Source organism: Cryptomeria japonica, chromosome 10 (genome assembly GCF_030272615.1).
Source record: "Cryptomeria japonica chromosome 10, Sugi_1.0, whole genome shotgun sequence".
Lineage (NCBI taxonomy): Eukaryota > Viridiplantae > Streptophyta > Pinopsida > Cupressales > Cupressaceae > Cryptomeria > Cryptomeria japonica.
The window spans coordinates 155,521,362-155,545,008 of NC_081414.1; the positions used below are offsets into that span (position 1 = coordinate 155,521,362).

At 33.1% G+C, this 23,647-nt stretch overlaps 1 protein-coding gene across 1 annotated transcript; it reads left to right on the forward strand.

Annotated features, from left to right (window-relative positions):
* The first annotated feature begins 22,685 nt into the window (after positions 1 to 22,685).
* Positions 22,686 to 23,240, forward strand: LOC131040803 (glucan endo-1,3-beta-glucosidase, acidic-like). Its single transcript, XM_059212278.1, has one exon. The coding sequence runs from the start codon at positions 22,686 to 22,688 to the stop codon at positions 23,238 to 23,240; it is 555 nt and encodes a 184-aa protein (XP_059068261.1).
* Positions 23,241 to 23,647: the final 407 nt, after the last annotated feature.

Sequence of the window (23,647 nt, forward strand, 5' to 3'; positions counted from 1 at the left end):
TTGAAACTCCTAAATTTGAGAAGTATGAGAGGAAGGGTGACCATAGAGATCACATTTGATAATTTTTCACTACATGTATAGAAATGACAGGTGATGATACCTATCTTATGTGCTTCTTTCCTCGAAGCTTGGGTGGCCAAGCTCTAGAGTGGTTCTCGCACCTCCCACTAGGGATACGATCATGGGGAGAACTAGCTGAACAATAATTGCACACTTTTCTCACAACATTGATAACCCAATACCGTCAATAGATTTTTGTGCTACTAAGTGAAAGGAAGGAGAATATTTCACTTCCTACAATGTTGGCATTCACTTTCTCAGAGGACTACTTGTCATATACCCGAGAAAGAACAAGTAGACATGTTTGCAAAGAACTTAGTCCCTCAAATAAAATATCCTCTTCAAATGCAATGCCTCAATTCATTCCACTAGGTAGTGGAAAAGGGACTAAAGTGTGAGAAAGGGATCGTCGAATAAGGAATCTATGGTTCTAGAGACTTGAACTAGGGCCTATAAATTACTTCCACAACATTCTATAGGAGGACAAAGAAAAGGAATTCTATTTTTTTTTAGTTTTTCAAAGATTTTGTTTTTGTTCGGAATTTTGTGCCTTGATCTATAAATTTTGTTGTAAAAGGTTTCTATTTGCTAGAACATGTTAGTGTACGAAAAGGATATGGTTTGATATGTAGGTTCTCTCTTTGGTCTTATTTTTCTTCTTGGATGTTTGTATACACATCGTTGAGTGTGAAGAACTTAGGAGAGCTATGGAGACTTATAGTGAGGGAGGTATTGCCTTTTTTGGTTGTGGGATTTGTTGATCATGTATGTTTCCTTGACACTATGTGATAGAGGAGTTAGCCACATCTTCTATGTAAAGTACTATAGATAGACTTTGTATGCTTTGATATTTTTTAGATTTGACATTACTCATGCAGTAGAAGTTTTAGGATATATGTTTGTTTATCTCTGTGATATCTTGGTTTTTTTAATTACTAATGTGATAATGAGTTTGTATGAATCATTGGATATGGATCTACAAACTATACAGTTTGAAGGTGTGTACAACCTATTGATTATAGTGGGATGACTCAAATATGGACTATCTATATTCATGATATTATTTCAGTGGTGATGCAAACTTTGTTAATAGGCCTTATTTGTGGTCATTTGTGTACTGGTATGTTTCTTTGAGATATGATCTTAGAAGTACAAAGACTTGATTTCAAGTTTAGAGTTGATATGTTGACAACATGAAGTTTTATCTATGTTGGTTTACCTTGGTTTAAGGTATGGTTAGCTTGGATGAATTACAATCTGTTGTGGTTTCTCTTCTAGGTGGTATGAGTAAGGAAGTTACTCAGAGCCTTTGTTATCATTTGAATCCTATTATTATGTTCATGTTGAGATTGGTGCAAGTTTGAGTGATAGTTGATATCATTTAGCTTGGCATGTTCAAGTTTTTCTTCCATATGTGGCATGTTGGAAGATGTGAGAAATTTGTTGCTTGATGGTGGTTTGGTTGCTTTTGCAGGTGTCTTGCTAGATCACAAGTGTATGGTGAAGATTTATATGGTACATGGATGGCTAAGGGATGGTTTCCCCTTGTTTGTGATTCCTATGGGTGTATTTACAACATAGGGGCTTCACTGGCTAGGCAATATTTTATCACGTGCATTCATTTTGTGGGGTTTAATATCCCAAAAATTGAAAATAATATATTTCCTATCTAGTGAAAATAGGGGGGTTTTTAATTTGAGATGTGTATTGGGAGGGGGTGACAAAAAACAAGTTTAGAGCAATATTTTTTGAAAATAGGGGGATTCTTTTGTATGCTAGGAACACATGTGATATAACCTAGGATCACTAAGTGAAGCCCCCATGATTTACAATGTGTGATGTTATTTGGGAGAATGTTAGGATTAAGGTGTTATCTACATTGTAAATCATATGACATGGTTTCAACATCCTTGGAAAGTGTCCTAAGGAACTTAGGATGTACTAGGAAAATAATTTATAATATTTAATTCACCTTTATTTTTTTGTAATACATTAATAAGGGGTGATGGGTTACACTAGCAGTGGTAAAAGTGTGTTGTGAACACAAATATTTAATATCATTTTCCCTGCATATGAATATCTACAATACATTATTTAATGGCCTAAGAAAGTGGAAAAAAATGACCTATGGTCTTCTCCAAGTAGGAGTATGGAAGAGGCAACAAGTGTTTCTTGGTTTTTGATCATTTATTACATTCAATGTAATGTTTATCTTGCAAGCATAGGTCTCTGTGTTGGAGGGAGGGTATTGGAAGCTAAAATGATGTCTCTTCTAGTTCCATGGAGGAATTCCAAGGGCTGTGGTCATGAGTAATGAATATTATTCTTTAGGAACCTTTATTGGTGGTTTTGGAGCTCTTTCCATTCTATAAATTCAGCCATTAGGTGTAGATTGTATGCACAACAAAAAATAGAGAACAGCTGAATGCAATTTTCTCTACAGGAATGAAGGATGGATGGGAGGAATACAGATTTTGTTCTCATGTGCATAGGTTCTGTTATGGTGGAGTAAAAGAGGAGAATGAAAGTGATTGTATTGTAAGCACTTTTATTGTTATTAATACAACCTTGTCCTCCCTTCTTGGTGATTTTTTCCTGCAAGAGTTTATCTACGTAAATCCTTTGTTAAGTGTGGATGTTATGTTGCTAATTTATGCCTTATTACTTCCATATTATGGTGATGTTAATCATTATTTATTTCTATTATAAGGTCACATAAGATAGGTTTATTGAGCATGGTTAACAAGCTGACTTTTGGCATCATAAAGAAGAAGGATATGATCATGAGTTTTCCACAATTAAGGCAACTTAATTTTAATATTTGCACATGAGTTTCAAATTTTATTGTCGTTTCTATCCAAGATTTGAATCTCATCCTTTGATTAGTTTATTGGATAGAAATTTATCTTCACAATATTTGGTTTTGAACCTATTTATTTCCCCAAAACTATGTGATAAGGTATGATAAGATATGAAAATGAAAAAAAATATCTTTAAAAAATGATGCTAAAAAGGATTTGCAACAAGTCTTCAAGTGAAGGAACCATTCCCTCAAGATAAGAACCTATAAAAACACATGTTAGACTAAGAAAAAATACAACACAAAGATGTCAAAAGACATAAAACATACAAAATGATTACATTAAAAACATATAAACTTAAATCACAAATGATAGAAAATAAAATACAATAAATGAACAACACATAAAGGAAGAAGGCACATAATAATCAAACAAATATTTTTTTAGGTCAACATGAATGAGACTTTGATGTGAAATTTGTCTTAATACTTGACATCATCCCAAAAATGCAATCAATATAAAAGAGATGACATATAAAAGATTATTATATATTGAGAAGAATGTAGCAAGGTGATTGATTATTTTAGAGAGAATAAATTGGTGCATACAAAGAGAATACAAATAAATCAATATAAAATATAATACATGTCTCAAGCTCTATATCTCTCTATCAGAACGAATCATCAAATTCAATGCATCACTTGTACTAGAATTCTCTATTTCTAGGTGATTCAAATGTTTTAAATAATGCTAGATCACCTTGACTATCATGTTGTGTTGTTTTAGTGAATCAATAAAAAGTAGCTAATATGAGTCCCAAGGACTAGTATTCTCTAATTTATGAATAGATGGCTATGTTATATGAAAAAAATAGAGGCCATTTATGTGTTCCCCCTATTTGAAACTATTAACATCCACCTTTTTCTTAAATAGTAGTTTAGAAACTAGATTCTAAGAACTAAAAATCTTGTCCTTGTCATATTGTCAAATTTTTAGCATGTTTATCTTGAGTTTCTCATCCAAGATCAATTTTTAATTATTTAAAAATACATGGCCACTTTTGCCCCCTTTTGGCCCACCATTTCCATGCACATATCTTAAAATGTGAACATATTTTAGGTAGTGTATAGGAGGAAGAAAGAAGAAAGGGGTCTTTAGGAAAAATATACATCCTCAAAACAAGTTATCCATTCCCATTAGAATATAGGTGAGGACAATAAAGGGGTAGTTCGTTGTGTTAAAACGGAAAGAATAATTATAGCTTCTAGAATTGTACCCCAATAAAGACAACATTCATGAGTGTCGGATAGTGTTTAACAAAATAATAGATGTAGAGTTGCATAAATACCACATTAAGGAATAAAAGAGAGAAAATAGAGGTATGCTCAATGTCATACATTAGATATCAAAATGAAGGAGGTAATCTTAATGTGATGAAAGAGGCAAGCTTAATTCTATAACAAGGGAATATCGGTATTATGAAAGAGGTGTTCCTCATATTAGAAAAGAAATAATTTGAATTCCTTAATAGAATTAGTATATAAAGGAAGAAGAATAATACTTAGAGTGTAAGATGAAATGGATAGCATTGACTCTCTATGTTTTGTATCATGTAAATAAGAGAAGGATGCACCACTAGGAGAAATTATGCAGCATCTTCTTAGCAATATGAAGGAATTGATTATGTGTTGCATTGATGTTTTGTCATTGATGTCAACACTAGCTGTTATGATTGGTTACCGACAACCAAATTTTGGTTACCAGTAGAAGAACCAGTGTTACCGGCAGAAGGGACTATCAGTTGGATACTACTGACATGTTTGGATCAATGTAATATGTTTGGTTTGATGTGTTGCATGTTTCTAGAGTATGTTTTGGTCATTTGGTATTGACTTGTTGATCGGATGCTATCATACACTCTAGTAAGCCTATACTGGTAAGGGTTTAGGGTTTTACCGACAGAGCTTTTACTGAGAATCTTTGACAAGATGCATAAGTGGTGTTGGTGCCACTTCTACGTGGAATTCAGGATGCATAAGGTGATCTTTGTTCGCTCCTCGACTGATTGGAAACATCGCTTTGGCGTGTGTGGACCCAAATTAGGTCCGGTATAATGTAATGTTCTATTAAGTGTTATCGACACATTACTAGGATGATTTATGGATTGGTTAATGTTGTTTTGGTCTAAATTTGACATGGCATATCATTGTAATGTGGTTGAATGTAATTATCTTATTGTAATATCTTTTAGGTGGCCGACCCAATTGGTTTAGGCCTTAGGGTTTGTATAAATTTATGTAAGATCTCATTGTAGATTGTTGTGGTCATGGTCATGGAATGAAATATCATATGCGAAGGAGATTTGGTCAATCATAGGTAATCACATGGGGTTTATGTAAGAGGTAAAAGGCCTCCGGTATTAAGCTTAACTGGGACTATAATCAGGCATGGTAGATGCTATCAATGGTATTTCATTCTTCTAGATTGTTGTCCAATTATATTGAGGTGGTTATAACCTCTTTGTAGTTAGTGAGACTCCTTTGTAATGAGCAATATGCTCTAGGCAGTGTGCCTTCCTGCATGTGCAGGCCCCTTATTGTATCACACACTTTCTGCAAAAGAATTATCTGACTGTGGGTAGGCTTCCCACCATGGTTTTTCCCTTTACCGGGTTTTCCACGTACAAATCATGGTGTTATGTTGTGTTGATTCTCTATTTCATTCTTAATTTTTACTGCTTACCGGTATCTGTTTCTGCTATTCTAGTATTTAATGTTTATGTGCTCCGGTTAAAGGTTATAAAGTGGTTTAATTAATATAATTTGTTGACCACTGATTCACCCCCCCCCCCCATCCCTCTCAGTTGTCCACCGGTTATTCTAACATCTATCTATAATATTTTATATTCTTTCAAAGCTTAACATTGGTTTATCAAATGGCCATTAACTTGATGATATGAATAAAAGGAAAGTGTTAGTTGACTATGTTTAGGATATTTTTTGTCTATTGGAGGAGGGAGAACTACTAGTAGAATTGATAGAAGAAGGAAATATATCAAACTAATGGGGTCAACCATATATTCACTAATGTAAGAAGTGGTGAATTCTAAGGAACCATAGTCATCACTGAGACATGCATTAGAGGTGCATGACTAGTCTATGAGTGTTATGGAGTCAATAGTTCAAGAAATATTAACAGTGTCTTGACTATGAGTCAAGTAGAAGGTGTTATTATAGTAAATAAAATAGAAAGAGTAGTTATATAAATTTCAAAATATTAAAATGGGTAATGTATCATATTTGATCATAATAACATTTATTCCATAGATGAACTTTATGAACTAATGAAGAGAAGAGGCAATTGCCCCCATTGTATGAATCCAAGGTCTATCGAGAATAAAATTGTAAGAATGATTCTTTAGTATGACATGGACCAAAATATAGAGAGTACTAGGTTCCAGTATGGTATATGTAAAGTAATGGTCCCAAAATAATCTTCCAACATTATCAAAACCTTGATACATCAAAGGGAGAAAGACAAAAGGTATCAACATGGGTTCATTTAAGTAAATCAAGACTACAAACATGAAGGCCAAGACCTTTATTGGTTAAGGTCCACTTAATACACATAGATTTGATACTAACCATAACCAAAAGAGGAAGTTTTTTGTTAAACCTCCATGAAGGAAGCTTAGACAAAAGATATTTTGTTTGTATTAGAATATATGCAATTAATGAGAAGATGAATACTTTAGTTGTTTTAGAAAAAGAGGAAATAAAAAAGATTTTGTAAGACCTTATAAAGACTATTATAATAAGAAGGTTATTTATAAATCAAATCCTAAAGTTTCTCAATAATTTCATACTCTGTTGTTGTTTTCAATGAGAAGATAGGAGCTAATGGAAGAATAAGAGCTAGTTGAGAAATATAGACAAGCATAAGATCAACCTATGTGTGTAGATGAGTGTTATATATGGATTATTCTATATAATTCAATAGTCATAGCTATATTTCATGTTATAGAGTAAGAAATGCGAATATAAACATTAGAAGGTTGGGGGCTATCAAGGATACCCTAAACAATGATTAAAGGAAGATGAGGCAAGGGTGAATCATGTTCACCATGCACAATGATTTTAGGCATGAGAGAATTCATATCCTAAATGTTGACATGTAATTATCAAGAGCATTAATAGAGTGAGTGGGTAAAATTGATTTATAATGAAACAATTATCTATGTGTTTTTACATTAAGAAGTTGAGGTGTAGAAGAAGATAAAAGAGTATGTTCAATATGCCTTCACTCATGATTCATTATAGGATGATAGTCAACATTAAATAATGATTCATCACACACACACACACACACATTAAATAATGATTCATCACACACACACACACACACATTAAATAATGATTCATCACACACACACACACACACACACACACACACACATAGAGAGAGAGAGAGAGAGAGAGAGAGAGAGAGAGAGAGAGAGAGAGATCCCTACAAGTAGCAGTAGGGGTTTCAATAGAGAGATTAAGAGAATAGAGAAACATGAAAAGAGATAAGTTACTATAACATGCATGTAATAGTATCACTATCATGAAATTTTTAAACTATGTTAGAAAGTTACTATAACATGCATGTAATAGTATCAATATCATGAGAAGAGATAAGTTACTATAACATGCATGTAATAGTATCACTACATGAACTTTTTAAACAATGCTAGAAAGTTATTTAAGAAAGAACAATATGTTCATTTTGAAAAGTAGAATGAGAAAATTAAGAAAGACGCAAATGAATCTGATGGAATTGTTTTGGTGGTAAAATTAGGGTTTCACCAATTAAGATAATAAAAACCACTAATCTTACCTAAGGGACCAAAATCTTAAAAGAGGGATGAATCCAATAGATCTAGCCACAATCCAAATAAGAAAAGGGTTGAAATTCTGATTAGATTCATTGTTTTTTTAGTTTGCCACCCTCTTTTAGTTGAAATTGGATTTGAATTATATTATTTAGGATGAAGAAATGGATAATTGAGATGAAACAACAAAAAATAGACTACTATACATATTTGAAAGGGCCAAAAACAAGGATTTGAGAAGAAGAAGAGAATCAGAACCTTTACGTGAAAATTTGGGTTGATTTTTCGAGATTGAGTAGCTGGGATTCTCTTTGGTCCTCTACTTTTCACTCCATCAAAATTTGAACATTTCATCATTTCCAACTCTATCAACACCTCTAAGTACAAATCCTAAGTCAATTCCCCACACACAGAGAGGAACAAGGGTTATAGATAGGGGTTTACCTTGGGTCAAACCCTAGTTTAGGAATTAACCTTGAAATTGAAGTAATAATTGTAAAGGAAATTGCATCAAGATGCTTTCCTTTTAAGGGAAAGACCAAATCTAAAATTAAATGCTTGTAATTAAAATGTATACCTTGATGAAGCTTGCTTGAATCCTCATGAAAGGGGTTTAGGATGTCTTGTAGAATGTCTTCATAGAAGGTTGATCATGGATGACATCTTGAATGCTTGAAATTGACTTTACTTCTTCTCCAATGCTTGATGAATGTTTGATTACTTGCTCACTTGGATTGAATTTAGGATCATTAGATGGCTTACTAGATTCCTTAGGCTTTTTCATTAGATTTTAAATGAGAGGGGTAGACTTTCTTTTATACTTGACTGCTAAAAAATTATTTGAATTTTTAGAGTAGGCCAACATGGGATCTAATTTATCACTCACTTGATGTGATTGTTGTGAGGACCAAGGAACTAGGTACCTTGGTCCTAAGCTAGGAGAAGGGAACCCAGTGCTTTGGTCCTAAGAATCAAGACTCAAATTTGGGGCAAAGACATGAGAGAAGGTGAAAATATGGGTTTGTGAGGTAGTGTGAGCATAATCAAAACAATCACCGGGTATCAAAAGAAGAAGCACCAAGTTGAGGTCTAGGCGAGGACAAGATTTTATGCAGATATAATTTACGACACTGCAAGAATAAATTCGTATTAAAGCGGAAAGTTAAACAAAAATGCAAGGGAAGAAATTATGTGTTAATAGTTATATTATTTGAAGCATAGTTGAACATACATCGTTTACATTGATTAAGATAGGTTTTAAGCAAGATAATTATTCAAATTTAATTAACAATAATGAAAAACCAAATTTACAATGTGGAACAAAACTTCAAAATGTTCCAAGTAAACTATTTGTGAGGCTTATTATCCCATATGGTATCATGTCATGCAAATATTTTTACAATTCACAAGATATCCCAATTATGTATTGTAATTGTCATAAAAAAATGTTGCAAAATTTAAATATTTATCCATATAATTTGAACTTAGTTGCACAATAGGAAATAATGGCAATAAGAGCAACAAACTAGGAGATACAAAAATAATTAAATATGGTCTAAATTAGAGAAACAAAGGAATGAAATACACAAGAAGGGAAATAGGGAATGAAAATTATGTAGAAGAAGAGATCTAACATGACTTGTAGCTATTGTTGGGACTACTTGGGAGTTTGCAGAGAATGGTCAAGCTCCTATGTTGGTCTTTCAAATTCAATGGGTAATCAAAATAGAGATATAGAAGGAGAGAGTGTTTTTAATTATCCTATTATTTCCAGGACCATGAACAATAATGTTAAATCAAACCTTTAAGCATTAATCCCCATGACGAGAAATACCCTAATGTGTATGGTAAGAGATGAATGAGGTGATAACTCCATAATGCTAAGAGGAAACAATAAACAAAGGGAGAAATAAATAATAGAAAAGTAGGCCTCACAATGACACTAGAGGATGCACTCACAAGACCAAGTAGATGTTATAATAAGTTGGAGTGCTCCAATGTGTTGTAGAATGAAGGAGAATGCTAGACAATATTGTAGGATGCCCATGAGAGTTCCAACTTGTATGAGAGAATTTCATAGAGAAGTATATAATCATTTTGTCATAACCAATATTTCTGTCCCTTGTTCCTACTCAACTAAAAAAAATACAATGCTACTTATGCATTGCAAATTTTATATTTTAATTCACTTATAAATATCCTTAAAGGATAAACTCTTAAGCTATATTAAAAATGTTGATATTGGCATGGTGTGATGATTAAGTTGTGGTATCGTTGTTCTTGTCATCAAGGTTCAAATTGTAATGGGGTGTTATTGTTGGATTCTTATATTGGGGAAAAGGTCTCCTGCTAAAAGCATTTGCCCTTCTAAAAAACCTATATTATTTTTTTTTATAAGGGAATCTTTATAAAAATAAAATTGGGGAAATTTCTGTAAGGGAATCTTTATAAACTAATACATTGATGATGCTTGAGAAAATTTAAAATTTAAATATTCTATATATAAGTTAATGGATAATGATATTAAGGCTGGTAAAATTTGGATTCATAATAAAATTTTAAAAAAGTGGGAGAAAATTGCTGGTAAAAGTCATGTATCCATTTGGGAGGCAATATATAGTCATTTAGTTGAAATAGCTTCATTAGGTTTTGAAATTAGAGATCAAGGTTCCCTTTATAATCTCAATCAAAGATCCAAGTTGTTCATAAAATATCAACTTGAGAATGGAAAATGAAAGATTAAAGATCAAATCTAGGCTACTAGAAAACATTGGCTCAAGCAATTTGATTATAATATGAATGTCAACTATATTGCACATAAATATTTAAATAAAACACTGAACTCTTACATACACTCCTCACTTCTATACGAATCATTCTATTCTCACAAACCTATTAAATATTACCATACTATATTAAAACACATAATTAATAAAAAAAATTAAAAAATTAAAAATATTGTGTGAAACTCTTCCAACTATTCTTGTCACAATTGATTCTCTCTATTATTACTTTTGATCGATAAGAGGTCAAGGCCAAGAAATTTTATTAATTAAGAAATAATTACAAATACACCTCCATTTAGTGTGGGCACCGATAGGAAAGAATGGAGGAAAGAAAACCTTCGGTCTAGCCCAGATCCATTGATGGATCAGAAGAATATACAAGAGGTAGATTACAATAATGAAGATGATGCAAGAATCTCTGGACCATATGTCCATGGGGGTCTACAAGAGAGAGCTAGTAAAAACATCGCAAAATCCAAGAGCTGCAAGATGCCCTTTCTCTGCAAGTAACCTCCTCGATCTTAAGTGACAGCCCAATCAACCTCCTCGATCTTTAGTGTCAGCCCAATCTTTACCTGAAATGCATGATTGGGGATAACCATATCCCTAAACTGCACAATATCCTCATAACATCTCTCAAACCAACATGATGTTAGAATAAAAAACTTCATGACATATTCAAGCTAACTTAACTAGATCTCACAGCAGATCATACCTGCCGCGATTTCCAACCTGTAATAATAACTCAAGTTGTTAGCCAACATAGAAATTCTGAAACCATAATGCTCAGTTAGAACCAAAAACTCCGAAGGAGGTTTTATTTGGAGAAAACCATATTCAGTCAAAAAATAGCCCTTTCAGAACCAATTCTGCATAGAACAAGGATACTTGCTAACCATCATAGATTAAAAAAATCGCAATCACTTCCCTGTCATAAGGCTCAGAAATGTCTAAAGAGAGTGACTGCTAATATGATAATGCTCAAGGGATAATGAGAACTTCTGAAAGGACACAAAACCGACTAAGTTGAAAAGTGTTTAATGCCCTTAAATGAACTTATTCTAAAAGATAGCTGAGAGTATGTTGTATATGTATATATATATATATATATATATATATATATATATATATATATATATATATATATATATATATATATATATATATATATATATATATATATATAACTGTCATGTTGAGCCTATATTACTGAAAAAGCGAGATAGACAATGGAATGAACAGAGAATTAACTAAACCACAATTGATTCTCTATTATTATTCTCCTAAAAATTAGGTTTTAAATCCCCATTTTTGTAACAAGTGGAATAATAATTGCTTACAGCAAATTTTAACGCTAATTGCCAAAAAAGTTAATGGTAGGAGTTTTCAGTCTCCATATGATGTGCAGGTTACTTCATTAGCAATAGAATTTTATCTTGTACATTAAATAAAAAGTCAAAGATAAAAATAAAAATTTAATTTGATTTTTTTGATAACAAATTGTATTTTAATAACTTAAATGTTTTAATTTCTTATAGTGATAACGATTATAATTAAATGATTTTTAACTTTTTAATTTAGTAGTATAGATATCTTAAATACACATCTTGAAAGTGACAATCTTAATTATTTTATTTTATTTTTTTATTAGCATCTTAATTATTTTATTTACTTTGTAATATTTTTAGAGTATAAAAATAATTTATTTTTATAAATTTATATAAGATAAATATAGTAGTAAATAATTTTTACATATAGATATATAAATATATTAGTATTGTTTTTAAATGGATTGAATGATGAGTATACATTTATCTATACTTATTTATAATGCTATTATATAACATTGTGATGTAACTTGATATAGACTTATTTAATATAAAATCTATGTAAGTTAAATAATAGTATAAATCAATATAATACTTGATTATATTATCTATTGTAGATTTATATTTTATGTTTAATAACTAACATGGCCATCTTTAGAGGAATATACGTAAAGTACGCCTAAAGATGTCTTATTTATTCATTATTCCACTTAAAAAATCATCATCATTATTATATTATTATATGTCTATTAAACTCTTGACAAAAACAAACAATCTATTAAGACTAAATTACTATTATATTATTACATTAGTGTACAAAGAAAACTAAAAGCAAAAAAGTGTTGAAATGGCATGACATCCAACAAGGATGTCAAATTATGCTTCTAGGTTTTATTTACCAAGGATTTTGCATCCATTATGTGAGTGTAATCCACATAAATATAATTTCATAAAACTAGCACTTGCACCAACAAGGATGTCAAATTATGCTTCTCAGTTTAAAATCACAAAAAATATAAATTGCTTTCATCCAAACAAACATATACATACAATCATTCTAATTTATATATTTATAAAAGATATTGTAAACTTCTAAAATCAATAACATGAAATTTGTCAAAAATTACAAATAGTTGATCAACAAAATTAACTGTGATTTTGATTTTTCAAAAAAATTCGAAAAAATCAATAACATGAGTTTATAACTCCATTTTGGAACTAGTTTAACTCCATCCCTTTTTGTGATTGTAGTAACATCTTTGAACATAATCAACCTAATTAATATAAATATTCATAATTAATATTATTTATTTATTTATTTATTTATATTTTTTAAGCAATTTCTGCCTAGGGGCAGTACCCATTATATTTCCAAGAGAAAAAACTTCACAAAGGGTGAAGGAGATGCCACTCCAACTACAAACATCCATAGGGGATCAGTTATAAAGATACTTGATCCCATTAGGTCTATTACCATCATCCTATCTCCTACTCCTTCTGGAAAGAGGTTATTATTTTCCTGAAGGAAAGTTGCAAACCTTTCCATACTGTTTTCCTTCATTATGCCAGCCTTGAAAATGGACCAAGCCTTCTGCATCTTCTTCTTTTTCCCTACTGACTGCAAACTAAAGTAACCCAACATGCACCCATCTGCTAGAATGGAGACTATCCCATCCAAAGCTCTCATCGCCTCCAGGTAAATCCCTTCCTCCACCGTCCTACGCAAAATGCCATTTGCCGACAGAGCATGGCCCAACACCTGAATAATCGGTTGGAACAAGTCTTCCATCAGCCTTCCGTCATGGACATGTCCCCCAGACCAATAATCAGGTCCTAGAATATCAACCACAGTCTCTTTCTCCTGTTCATTTGCTTTTTTGAAAAGTCTTTCTACCTGCTCCTCGGGCAATTCCTCCAAGCCAACCACCTTGCTGCACTTACAGACAATGCCCAAATGCTCTTCCATTTTCTTTTTTGCTAAAACCAAGCCAAACAAAAGTCCATAAATAGACCTCCCCATTGCCCGTGCATCAACGACACCCAAATCTATAATGTTTGGGACAGTCTAACTGTCAGTCTCCTTGTACCCAATCTTATTTCCTTATGTAAATGATATCCTCACTCATGGGAGAACACCACTCGGGGATCCTATCGCCGTCGAAAGCTGCACATCTTATCCACTTCTAGACTTTTGAAAGAAAAAACAAGATATGATCATCTTTAGTCCAATCGACATCATGTTGTCTCTACCAAAATCTCTGCCAAAATCCTCCTCAATCCCCATATCCGCTAGAAAGTATATTGTTTTGTTGTCTTCTCAATATATATGATGAATATGGTGAACTCCTAGTGAATACGGATTTGATCACTCCATTACGAGTTTTACGACAGTCTATCACCATCTCTGCACCCTCCAGAGTCCCAAAAAAATAGAGAAAATCTACCTGAGTCCGTATATACACCTGCCCTACCTTCGAACAACGAAACTAATAAGAGAGTACTTCTCTTATCCCAATAGTTCCTTCCTACGGTCGGGATTACCCGACTCCCATCCTTGGGATCTTATCTCTGTGAGCTTCTAGAAAATGACAGTTCCTTGAATATCGAGTCTGTAATTGAGATGGCCTTTGTCTGAGATTCAACTACGCCCTGGTTAGCAAGAATATCCACCACACAATTTCCTTCACGATAAACATGTTTTATCTGATAGTCATCCAACTTTTGCATAAGCTCGTCTATTCTCGGGATCCAAGCGTTAAGCCTCTAGTTGGTAAATCTTTTTTTGTTGATACCATTTAGAATAATTTGGGAGTCCCCTTCAATCACTACTTTTGATTGTTTATTAGCGATAGCCCATTTAAGCCCCTGCTCAAGCTCAGTGATTTCCACCATATTGTTGGAAACAATTCCTGAGGGCCCACATATAGCCCCTACAAAACTACCTTCCTCATCTCTGACCACAGCCCCAAAACCCGACAAGCCCGGATAGCACCATCAAAATTTAGTTTTTTCCAACCAAGAGGCGGTGGACACCATTTGCCATTCTTCCTGCCAATCAATTTATCCTTTACTCTGTGTAAACTTGATTGTTTCAAATTCCAAACCTACTCCATTTCCATATCCCACTTGGAGTATAATTTGTAGCTCTATCCATGTATCTTGGTATTTACGTTCTCTTCAATTGTTTCCTGGACTCTGTTAATGAGTGTTGTGACCTCCAATTCTTCCCCCCTAAAAACTCTCTTGTTTCGTTATTTCCAAATCCGCCATACGACCATTGATGGCCCTGTGATCCACAAGCTACCCCACTTTGAGATTTTACCCCCCGTAGGCTAAGAAAATATGAAATCTTTGAAAGTACAACTATGGACCATGTGATTCTACAACATTCTTAAAAGCCAATCCCAACACTAAGTTGAAAATTTGCACCCGTATAAGAGGCAATCAACTATTTCTTCCTCTTCCTTGCATAGATAACATCTACTAGGCCCAAAAATACCAATTGTTTTTATCCTGTCACTTGTCAGTATCCTTCCATGAAGTGCAATCCATAAGAATGCACCAGCGTTTGGGAGTACCCTTTTATCCCAACAAAGGATCGTTGGCGAATTACTATCTTTTTGTCTCCTTTGCAATTCATAGCCCAAAATTACCTTTGTAGTTACCTGATTTTGCCGCATTCCATATTAGTGTGTCCTCCTCATTCGAGATGTAAACCTTCCTACCTTTTAAAATCTCTGCCAGTTTTAAGCAGTTATCCATGTTCCATAATCCAACCATTTTCCAAATAATCGGTTCCTTCTGGGAGTCAAATAGCCCGAAATAGTCTGCCACAAACATACCTACTTCTGCCTCCACTTGATTGACCCAGTCTTGATCTTCCATCACTTCTACCAATGTCTCCTCCCCACACCAAGAATCTCTACAAAACTTAGCCTTTTTCCCATCGCCAATCTTCCATGTAAGGTGTTCTGTAATTATTTTCCTACTCTCGCAAAGAAATCTCCAAATTGGTGAACCTCCTGCAGTGATCACCATAGTAAATATTCTTTTAGGCTCATTCATATCTAGATACTTATTTGCCATCAGTCTACAGCATCCCTTGTGGGGATATTTATACATTTTCCAAGCTAATTTAGCACCAAGTGCCAGATTCTAAAGGCTCATTTTTCTCAATCCTGCCCCACCATCTTCCTTTAACAAACATATCATGTCCCAATTGATTAAGGGAATTTTTTTCTCCTCTTTATGACCTTCCCAAATGAATTTTTTCAGCATCCCATCTAGAGCAGTAGCCGCCCTGCTAAACAGTCTATAACAAGACATGAAAAGGTTGGGACAGCCGAGAGTACCGACCTAATCATTTGTAATCTCCCGACTTGAGTCAACCATTTATTTTTCCAAGAGGTCGATTTTGTTTGGCACTTGTTTATCACCTCTTCCCAAATTTTAGTGTCAACTCTCCCAATAAACAATGGCACCCCTAAATATTTTATTGGAAAACAACCTTGACCATAGTGCAAGATGCTCATGATCTTCAATTGTGTCCTTTTATTTGAGTTTAAGAAATATATCATCGATTTTTGCTTATTCATACTCTAACCAGAACATTCCTCATAATCATCTAGCACCTTTTTAATAATCAGAGTTTCTCTTTCTGAAGCTTCTCCAAATAATATTGTGTCATCCGCAAACTGCGAATGAGACACATGTTCCATATTCCTATTGATAGAAATAACTTTCGAAGCCCCCTGACCAACTCTGTATTTGATACTCCTTCCAAGTACTTCTGCCATTAACAGAAACAAAAATGGTGACAGGGGATCTCCTTGTCTTAACCCGTTAGTAACCTGGAAAAAACCGCTAACAGTCTCGTTGACAATCACAGAGTAATTGACAGATGAAACACAATGTTTTATACAATCCAACTACCTTTGCTTAAAACCAAATTTCTTGAGAACCTCAAACAGAAAATTCCAAGATACCTGATCATGTGCTTTGCTCACATCTAGCTTAATGATCATACCTTTAGCTTTGGAATTATGCATTGTATGAATAGTCTCTACTGCCATGATGATATTGTCTGTAATCTCTCGCTCCGGAGTAAAGCCATGCTACTCCAACGAGATGATCTTCATCAGAATTAGTTTGAGCCTATTCACCGTCAACTTGGAAATGATTTTATATATATAATTGTGTAAGGCTATGGGTCTGTAATATGTCATTGAGATACAGTCATGTTTCTTTGGAATGAGGACAATGTTAGTATGACTGATTTCTTTTACAAATCCCCCCTGTATTCTAAAATCCTCCACCACTTTGAAGATGTCCTTGCCCATAAAACCCCAACATTTTTGGAAACACTCCATAGTAATTCCATCCGGGCCAAGGGCTTTGTTTGGATGCATGTCGAACACTGCTTTCCTCACCTCATCTTTAGTAAAAGGGTTGAGCAGATGTTTGTTATCCTCATCAGAGATTTCTTGCTGAATGACATCCACCATCTGAGGGAATATTTTTCCCTCCATTGTCATTGCCCATCAATATTTTGAAATTATTAACTGCTAACTCTTTTATAGCCTCAAAGGAAGAATGAAATGTGCCATTTTGATCCATGACAGTATCAATTCTATTTTTGTCACGCTTTGTCTTGACCGGCGCATGAAAGAATTTTGTATTTGCATCTCCTTCTTTGATCCAGAGTTCTCTGGATTTGTCTCTCCAGAATATTTCTTCTCTTAGTAAAACCTCTGCCAGCTCCTCCTTTAGCGCTTTTTCTCTTCGGAATGTGTCATTGGTCATACCCCTCAAAATGGTGTCCGAATTTTTTTGCAAAAGTGCTTCTTCAATTCGGTTTTTTCTTCAAAAATGTTTTTGAAGCACTTTATTCCACCTTTTGATTTTTTCCTTCAAAAACTTCATTCGTTTTACAAAGCAAAAGCTAGGGGTGCCCCTGAAAAATATTACTTTCTTTCCACCACCGTTCAAGATTGGGCAGAAACTCCCCATCTCTCCACCACATACTTAGGAATTTGAAGCTACTCATCCCCTTAGGTATACCTTCACTCAATTTTAATTCCATAGGGAAATGATCAGATAGTGAAACAGGGAGAATGCAAGTCTCCGCTTGGAAGGAAGACTCCATCCAATATTCTCCAATAAAGTGCCTATCCAATCTTTCATAAATATTTGCAAAGTTTACTCTTCTATTGGTCCATGTGTATCGGCCATTTTTGGGTATGACATCCACTAGATGATTTCGCGCAACAAAGTTTCTGAAATCATCCATCACCTTATTAGCCATCCTCAGACCCCCCTTTTTCTCATCCAAATCCAATAAGGCATTAAAATCCCCTGCCACAACAACCCTGTCTCTCACTAAATCCTTAATCTTGTTTGTAAGAATATTCCATATCTTTGTCTTCTCTGCAGTATTTGATGGCCCATATACATTAATTAATGGAAACTCTAAATTCTCCCTTATGCTATATACATTACATATCATCCAATTCTCTACTTTCTCAGAGAGATTTACTTTCACACTATCTGGCTTCCACAAGATACCTAGCCCACTTGTAGAACCATTGGCCTCTTGAAAAACACCTTCCCAATCTCTACAATATTTTAAAAAGCCTTCAATGTTGTCTATGCTAAGTTTAGTTTCCTGCATCACTATGATTTCACTTGTGCTCCTTCTTAACGCTCGTTTGACCAAGCGTCTTTTGTCAGAGGATGAGAGGCCCCTGACATTCCAAGTAGTTATTTTCATGTATCACCAAGGGAGACAGATCCTCCCTTGGCATTTTTCATAAACTCAATGACACTCACTATCCCTTTCTCTTTGGCTCTGTCCTCTCTCACTTTCCTATTGGTCCTCCTTCCACGCGCCCCTTTGGCTTTCCCTAACAGAGCATTCGCAGATTGGCTGATACATCTTTGATCCACATTGTCTAATTCATCTACTGACTTGAATTCTTCTTTCGATCCCATATCATACTCAATCTCAGTATCCGACGAACCCTTAAAGAGAGGCATATGCAAGGAAGTATTATCTAATCCGGTAGAACTGACGCACCCATTAAGGCCAGGCCCCGCCACCATTCGTCCATCTTTTGAATTGTCAACCTCCAAAACTTGGTTCTTTGGAGAAAGATCCACTGAAAAGACATTGAATGCTTCATTATTAAGTTTTGACACACTATCTCCCTTGTTCGAGTTATCTTTGAGTATAACCGCTTGTGACAGTTGAGTTTCCATCTTTTTCCAAACTTTCTTCACTTTTTTGGGTGAGCCGCCTCTTGCTCTTCTGACAAACATTCTGCAATTCACCACCGATGAAGGCGACTACCACACCTAGAGCGAGGAGAGATGACCTTTTCAATTTCTACTTGTTGCCTCCATTTGCCCGTCGCAGTTGAAAGAATTATCTGTGTTGGTATTCTTTGGACCACGGCTATTCACAATCTGGCGAATTTGTAAAGGTTGTTTTAAATAATCTGCTCATCTACTTCTAATAGAGTGCCCAAGGATCTTCCAATTTTTTTCCAACACCACATCATCCCAATATTCAATCGGAAGGTTATACAGCCGAATCCAAATTGGACTGTCATATACCGCTAAGGGAGTAAGGTTGAGATTCAGGGACCAGGGTTGTAAATAGATTGGATTGTCATTAACAAACCAATTTTCTTGATTTAAAATCCGACATCTTTCAGATTCCTGAGAAAATACAACCACAAAAAAACCTTTCGGAATATATTTAACCACATTGTCCTCACCCCAATTTTTGAAAACCCAGTTGTTGATTTCCATTCGGGAAATTTTAGGGCCAATTATCCTTGCAATAACTGCAAAATCCTCCCACAAAGCTTTCTCTGCCGAGATTTCCATAGACAAATCAATGATAAATTCACCATTACTGCTTGAAAGTCCTGGTACAACTGGTCCTTCCTGGTTTCCCTCTTGCGATTCTTCATCTCCTCCATCTACCTTCCCCATCGAGAGGATGATATTTCTAGATCCTTGAGAGACTAGTCTTGTATATTAAACTTAATTTTAATTAAATCAAAAATAATTATTATTCATTTGTTGCTTCTAGATTCAATTGTGTGAGCAAATTTTTATCATCAATATTTAGAATCACACTCTTATAAAAAGATGGGAGAAAAAGAAAAAGCACAGAAAACAAGAAAGATCCATAATTAATATTATTTTTAAATACATATTATATTTTTTAATCATTATATAAAAATATCAATAGTTTAATCATCCTAACAATTAATAAATAATTTTATTTTTTTAAACTAATAATGGATTGAATTATTTTTAAAAATAAACTGTTTGTTATCTAAAACTACAGCTCAAATATAGGGCCTTAGATTTCTGGATAATATCATTGATTAATCTGTTGTGACTATTTTTGGAATAGCTTATCCATCACACAGGCTGGTTTGCATATCCAAAACTAAAACTCTTCCCTATTACTATTTACTTACTATGCACTCATATCTTTTATTTTACGTTGAAAGCCAAGGAATCCTCTATAAATTCAAGGGATCACAACATAATATTTTCATGAATCTGCTTCAAACTTTGTCATGGGCAAGAATTCAGTCATCCTTTTTATTTCTTTTCTACTCTACATCTTCTTCTTTTGTACGGAATTGTCTTTTAATGGTGAGATCTTTGTATCAATATTTCAGATCATATTTTATGATTTATCTTTAATGTTTTGCTTCTAGATTTAATTGTGTAAGATTTATGACAATTATGTTCTTAATGTGCTTTACTTCTGAACTTAATTGTGTAAGATTTATTTGTTTCTGGAATATGATCTGAAACGTTGATATAAATAAATCTTTCATTCTCGTGTTGAAAATATTCTTTAGTAAAAAATTTGAAAGATATTATATTTTTGTAGTATCAGATGCATGCAGAAGATTATAAATTTCTTCTGCCCATATTTCTTTGGTATATTGTCAAGTAAATTTCTTGGTAAATGTTTTTTGGGATATTGTCAGGGTTAAAACTATGTGAATCTTAAATCCAGATCTTGTTGAATGTTTTTTTATTAATTTGTTTTATCTTTTATTTTATTTTTATGCTGTAATATTATATAATTTTGTGGGTTCACATTTTCTCTATAGAATTACATGCAATAGCAAACATTTGGTAATTGAACTCTATGTTAACCTGTTTCTAATTATTAAAATTTTATTGATTTGGAATATATTTTTGTGTTTTGACTGTATGACTTAAAATTATGTAGATTGTTCAAAGTTTTAGATAAATAACAATTTATTTTTAAATATAACTGAATCTATTGATTGATTAGAAAAATTATTGATTAATTTTTTAGTATGATTAAGTTTCTATATAGAATAAGTAGAATGATATTTTTGTATAGTTATTATTGAATAATTATATTAATTAGGTTGATTATGTTAAAAAATGTAGCTACAATCACAGCAAGAGGTAGAATGCATGGAAGAAATGCTAACAACAACTATAAAATTATATTTGTGTGTATGATTATTTTCTTTGAATAATCAAAAAGTTAAATATAAATCTATAATAGATAATATAATCAAGTATTTATATTGATTTATACTATTATTTAACTTCATAGATTTTATATTAAATAAATCTATATCAAGTTATGACATAATGTAATATACTAGCATTATAAATAAATTTACTAGTATATCTATATTAGACAAACTTATAAAGATAAAATACTTTATAAACTATTAAAATAGTTATAAAGTAAATAAAATAATTAAGTTTGGTACTTTTTTAATATATGTATATTTAATATATCTATATTAGTTTTGAAATTTTAAAAATATTATAATATAGCTGTTATCATTATAGTAATTAAAATATTTAAACTAATTTTATAATTTAAAATATAATTATTTTCAAAAATAAAATAAAAAAATTGTTTTTTAATCTTTGATTTTATTATTATTTTGAATTAAAATAGTATTGAAATGTGTAATTTAACGAAAATCTCAATACTTCCTTCTTCTCAACAATTATCTAGATATAATGAATATTAAATAAACCATTCATATTTTTATAAATTAATTATATATATATATATATATATATATATATATATCATGGCTTGTAATTCTGTGTATATTCATGGATAGGTAGTATGAATGTTTGTATTTCTTCTTTTTAGTATGATTTGGTTTTCTTCTAGATCCTTTTGATCATGTAAATCTTAAATTTATAAATATATTAAATCTTATTTGACTTTGGTAAGGAACAAATAATAATTCAAACTTACAGTAAAAATGTAAACAAATAATTAATATATTTATTTTAGAAAAATATAGATAAAGTATGCTCAAAGATATCATATGTATTCATTATTTTTGTCCACTTTTATATGTAAAAATGTTCATTGTTCTTGTCCATCCTTACAGGTGCAGAAGCCATAGGAGTATGCTATGGAAGAGTGGGTGACAACTTACCACCTCCAGTGGAAGTGGCAGCCATGTACACTTCCAACAAAATAGGGGAAATGAGAATATATGATGCTGATCAGGAGGCTCTCCAAGCATTCCAAAACACAAGCATACAAGTAACAGTGGGAGTCCCCAATGAGAATCTCCCCTCCATTGCATCCAGCCAAGACACAGCAAACCAGTGGGTTGCAGCCAACATTCAACCCCACTACCCCAAAATCTAATTCAAATACATTTCAGTGGGCAATGAGATACTTCCTGATACATCCTTCACAACCAATCTCCTTCCTGCCATGAAAAACATTTACACTGCACTCCAATCACTGAATCTGCAGGACCAAATCAAGGTCTCTACAGCAATGCCCATGTCTGTACTCAGCAATTCTTATCCTCCATCTGCAGGAACTTTCAGCCCTAATATCATCCCAATCATTAGTCCCATCCTGAACTTCCTTTCACAGACAAAATCCCCATTCCTGGCACATGTATACCCCTATTTTGCCTACATCTCTGATCCCAAAGACATTTCTCTGGCTTATGCACTGTTCCAAATGGAGACTCCCAATGATGTGGGGTACAAGAACTTATTTGATGCAAGTGTAGATGCCCTCATTTATGCCATGGAAGCTTTGGGCCATTCAGACATTCCCATTGTTATTGCTGAAAGTGGGTGGCCTTCTGATGGGAATCCAAATGGTGGTGCAAATATATCCAATGCCCAGACTTACAACAATAACTTTATCAAGCATGTTTTGTCTGGGGAGGGGACTCCCAGGAGGCCTAACCAAGCCATTGAGGCTTTTGTGTTTGCCATGTTTAATGAAGATCTGAAGCCTGGAGACCTTATTGAGAAGCATTTTGGGCTCTTTCAGCCTACTAAAGAACCAGTTTACCCTGTCAACTTTAAAGGTTAAGATATGGTGGAATGCAATTTATCCTATATATCTGTATAGTATGTGAGCATCATAGTTTAAGACTTGTATGAGGGTTCCCAATAAAATTGTACTAACGTGTGCAGAATAGGCCTGTTAATATATAATAAAGATTCATTTCTTCATGCTTTGAGGAATGTTATTTGAAGGAAAAGGGACATGTACATTATATCGTTTTAGCATTAAGTAAATTTAATTAATTTTTGTATTTTTTAAGTTAGTTCATTCAATCTTAATAGAAAATATATTTTTTATTATTCAATAATGGAATATCAATAATGCTCGAGAATATATTTTTATTATTCAATTAATATTAGTTTTTCACTCACTTTTCATGACCTTATAATGGTAACTACCAATATTTTCCCAATTAATTAATTAATTAATTA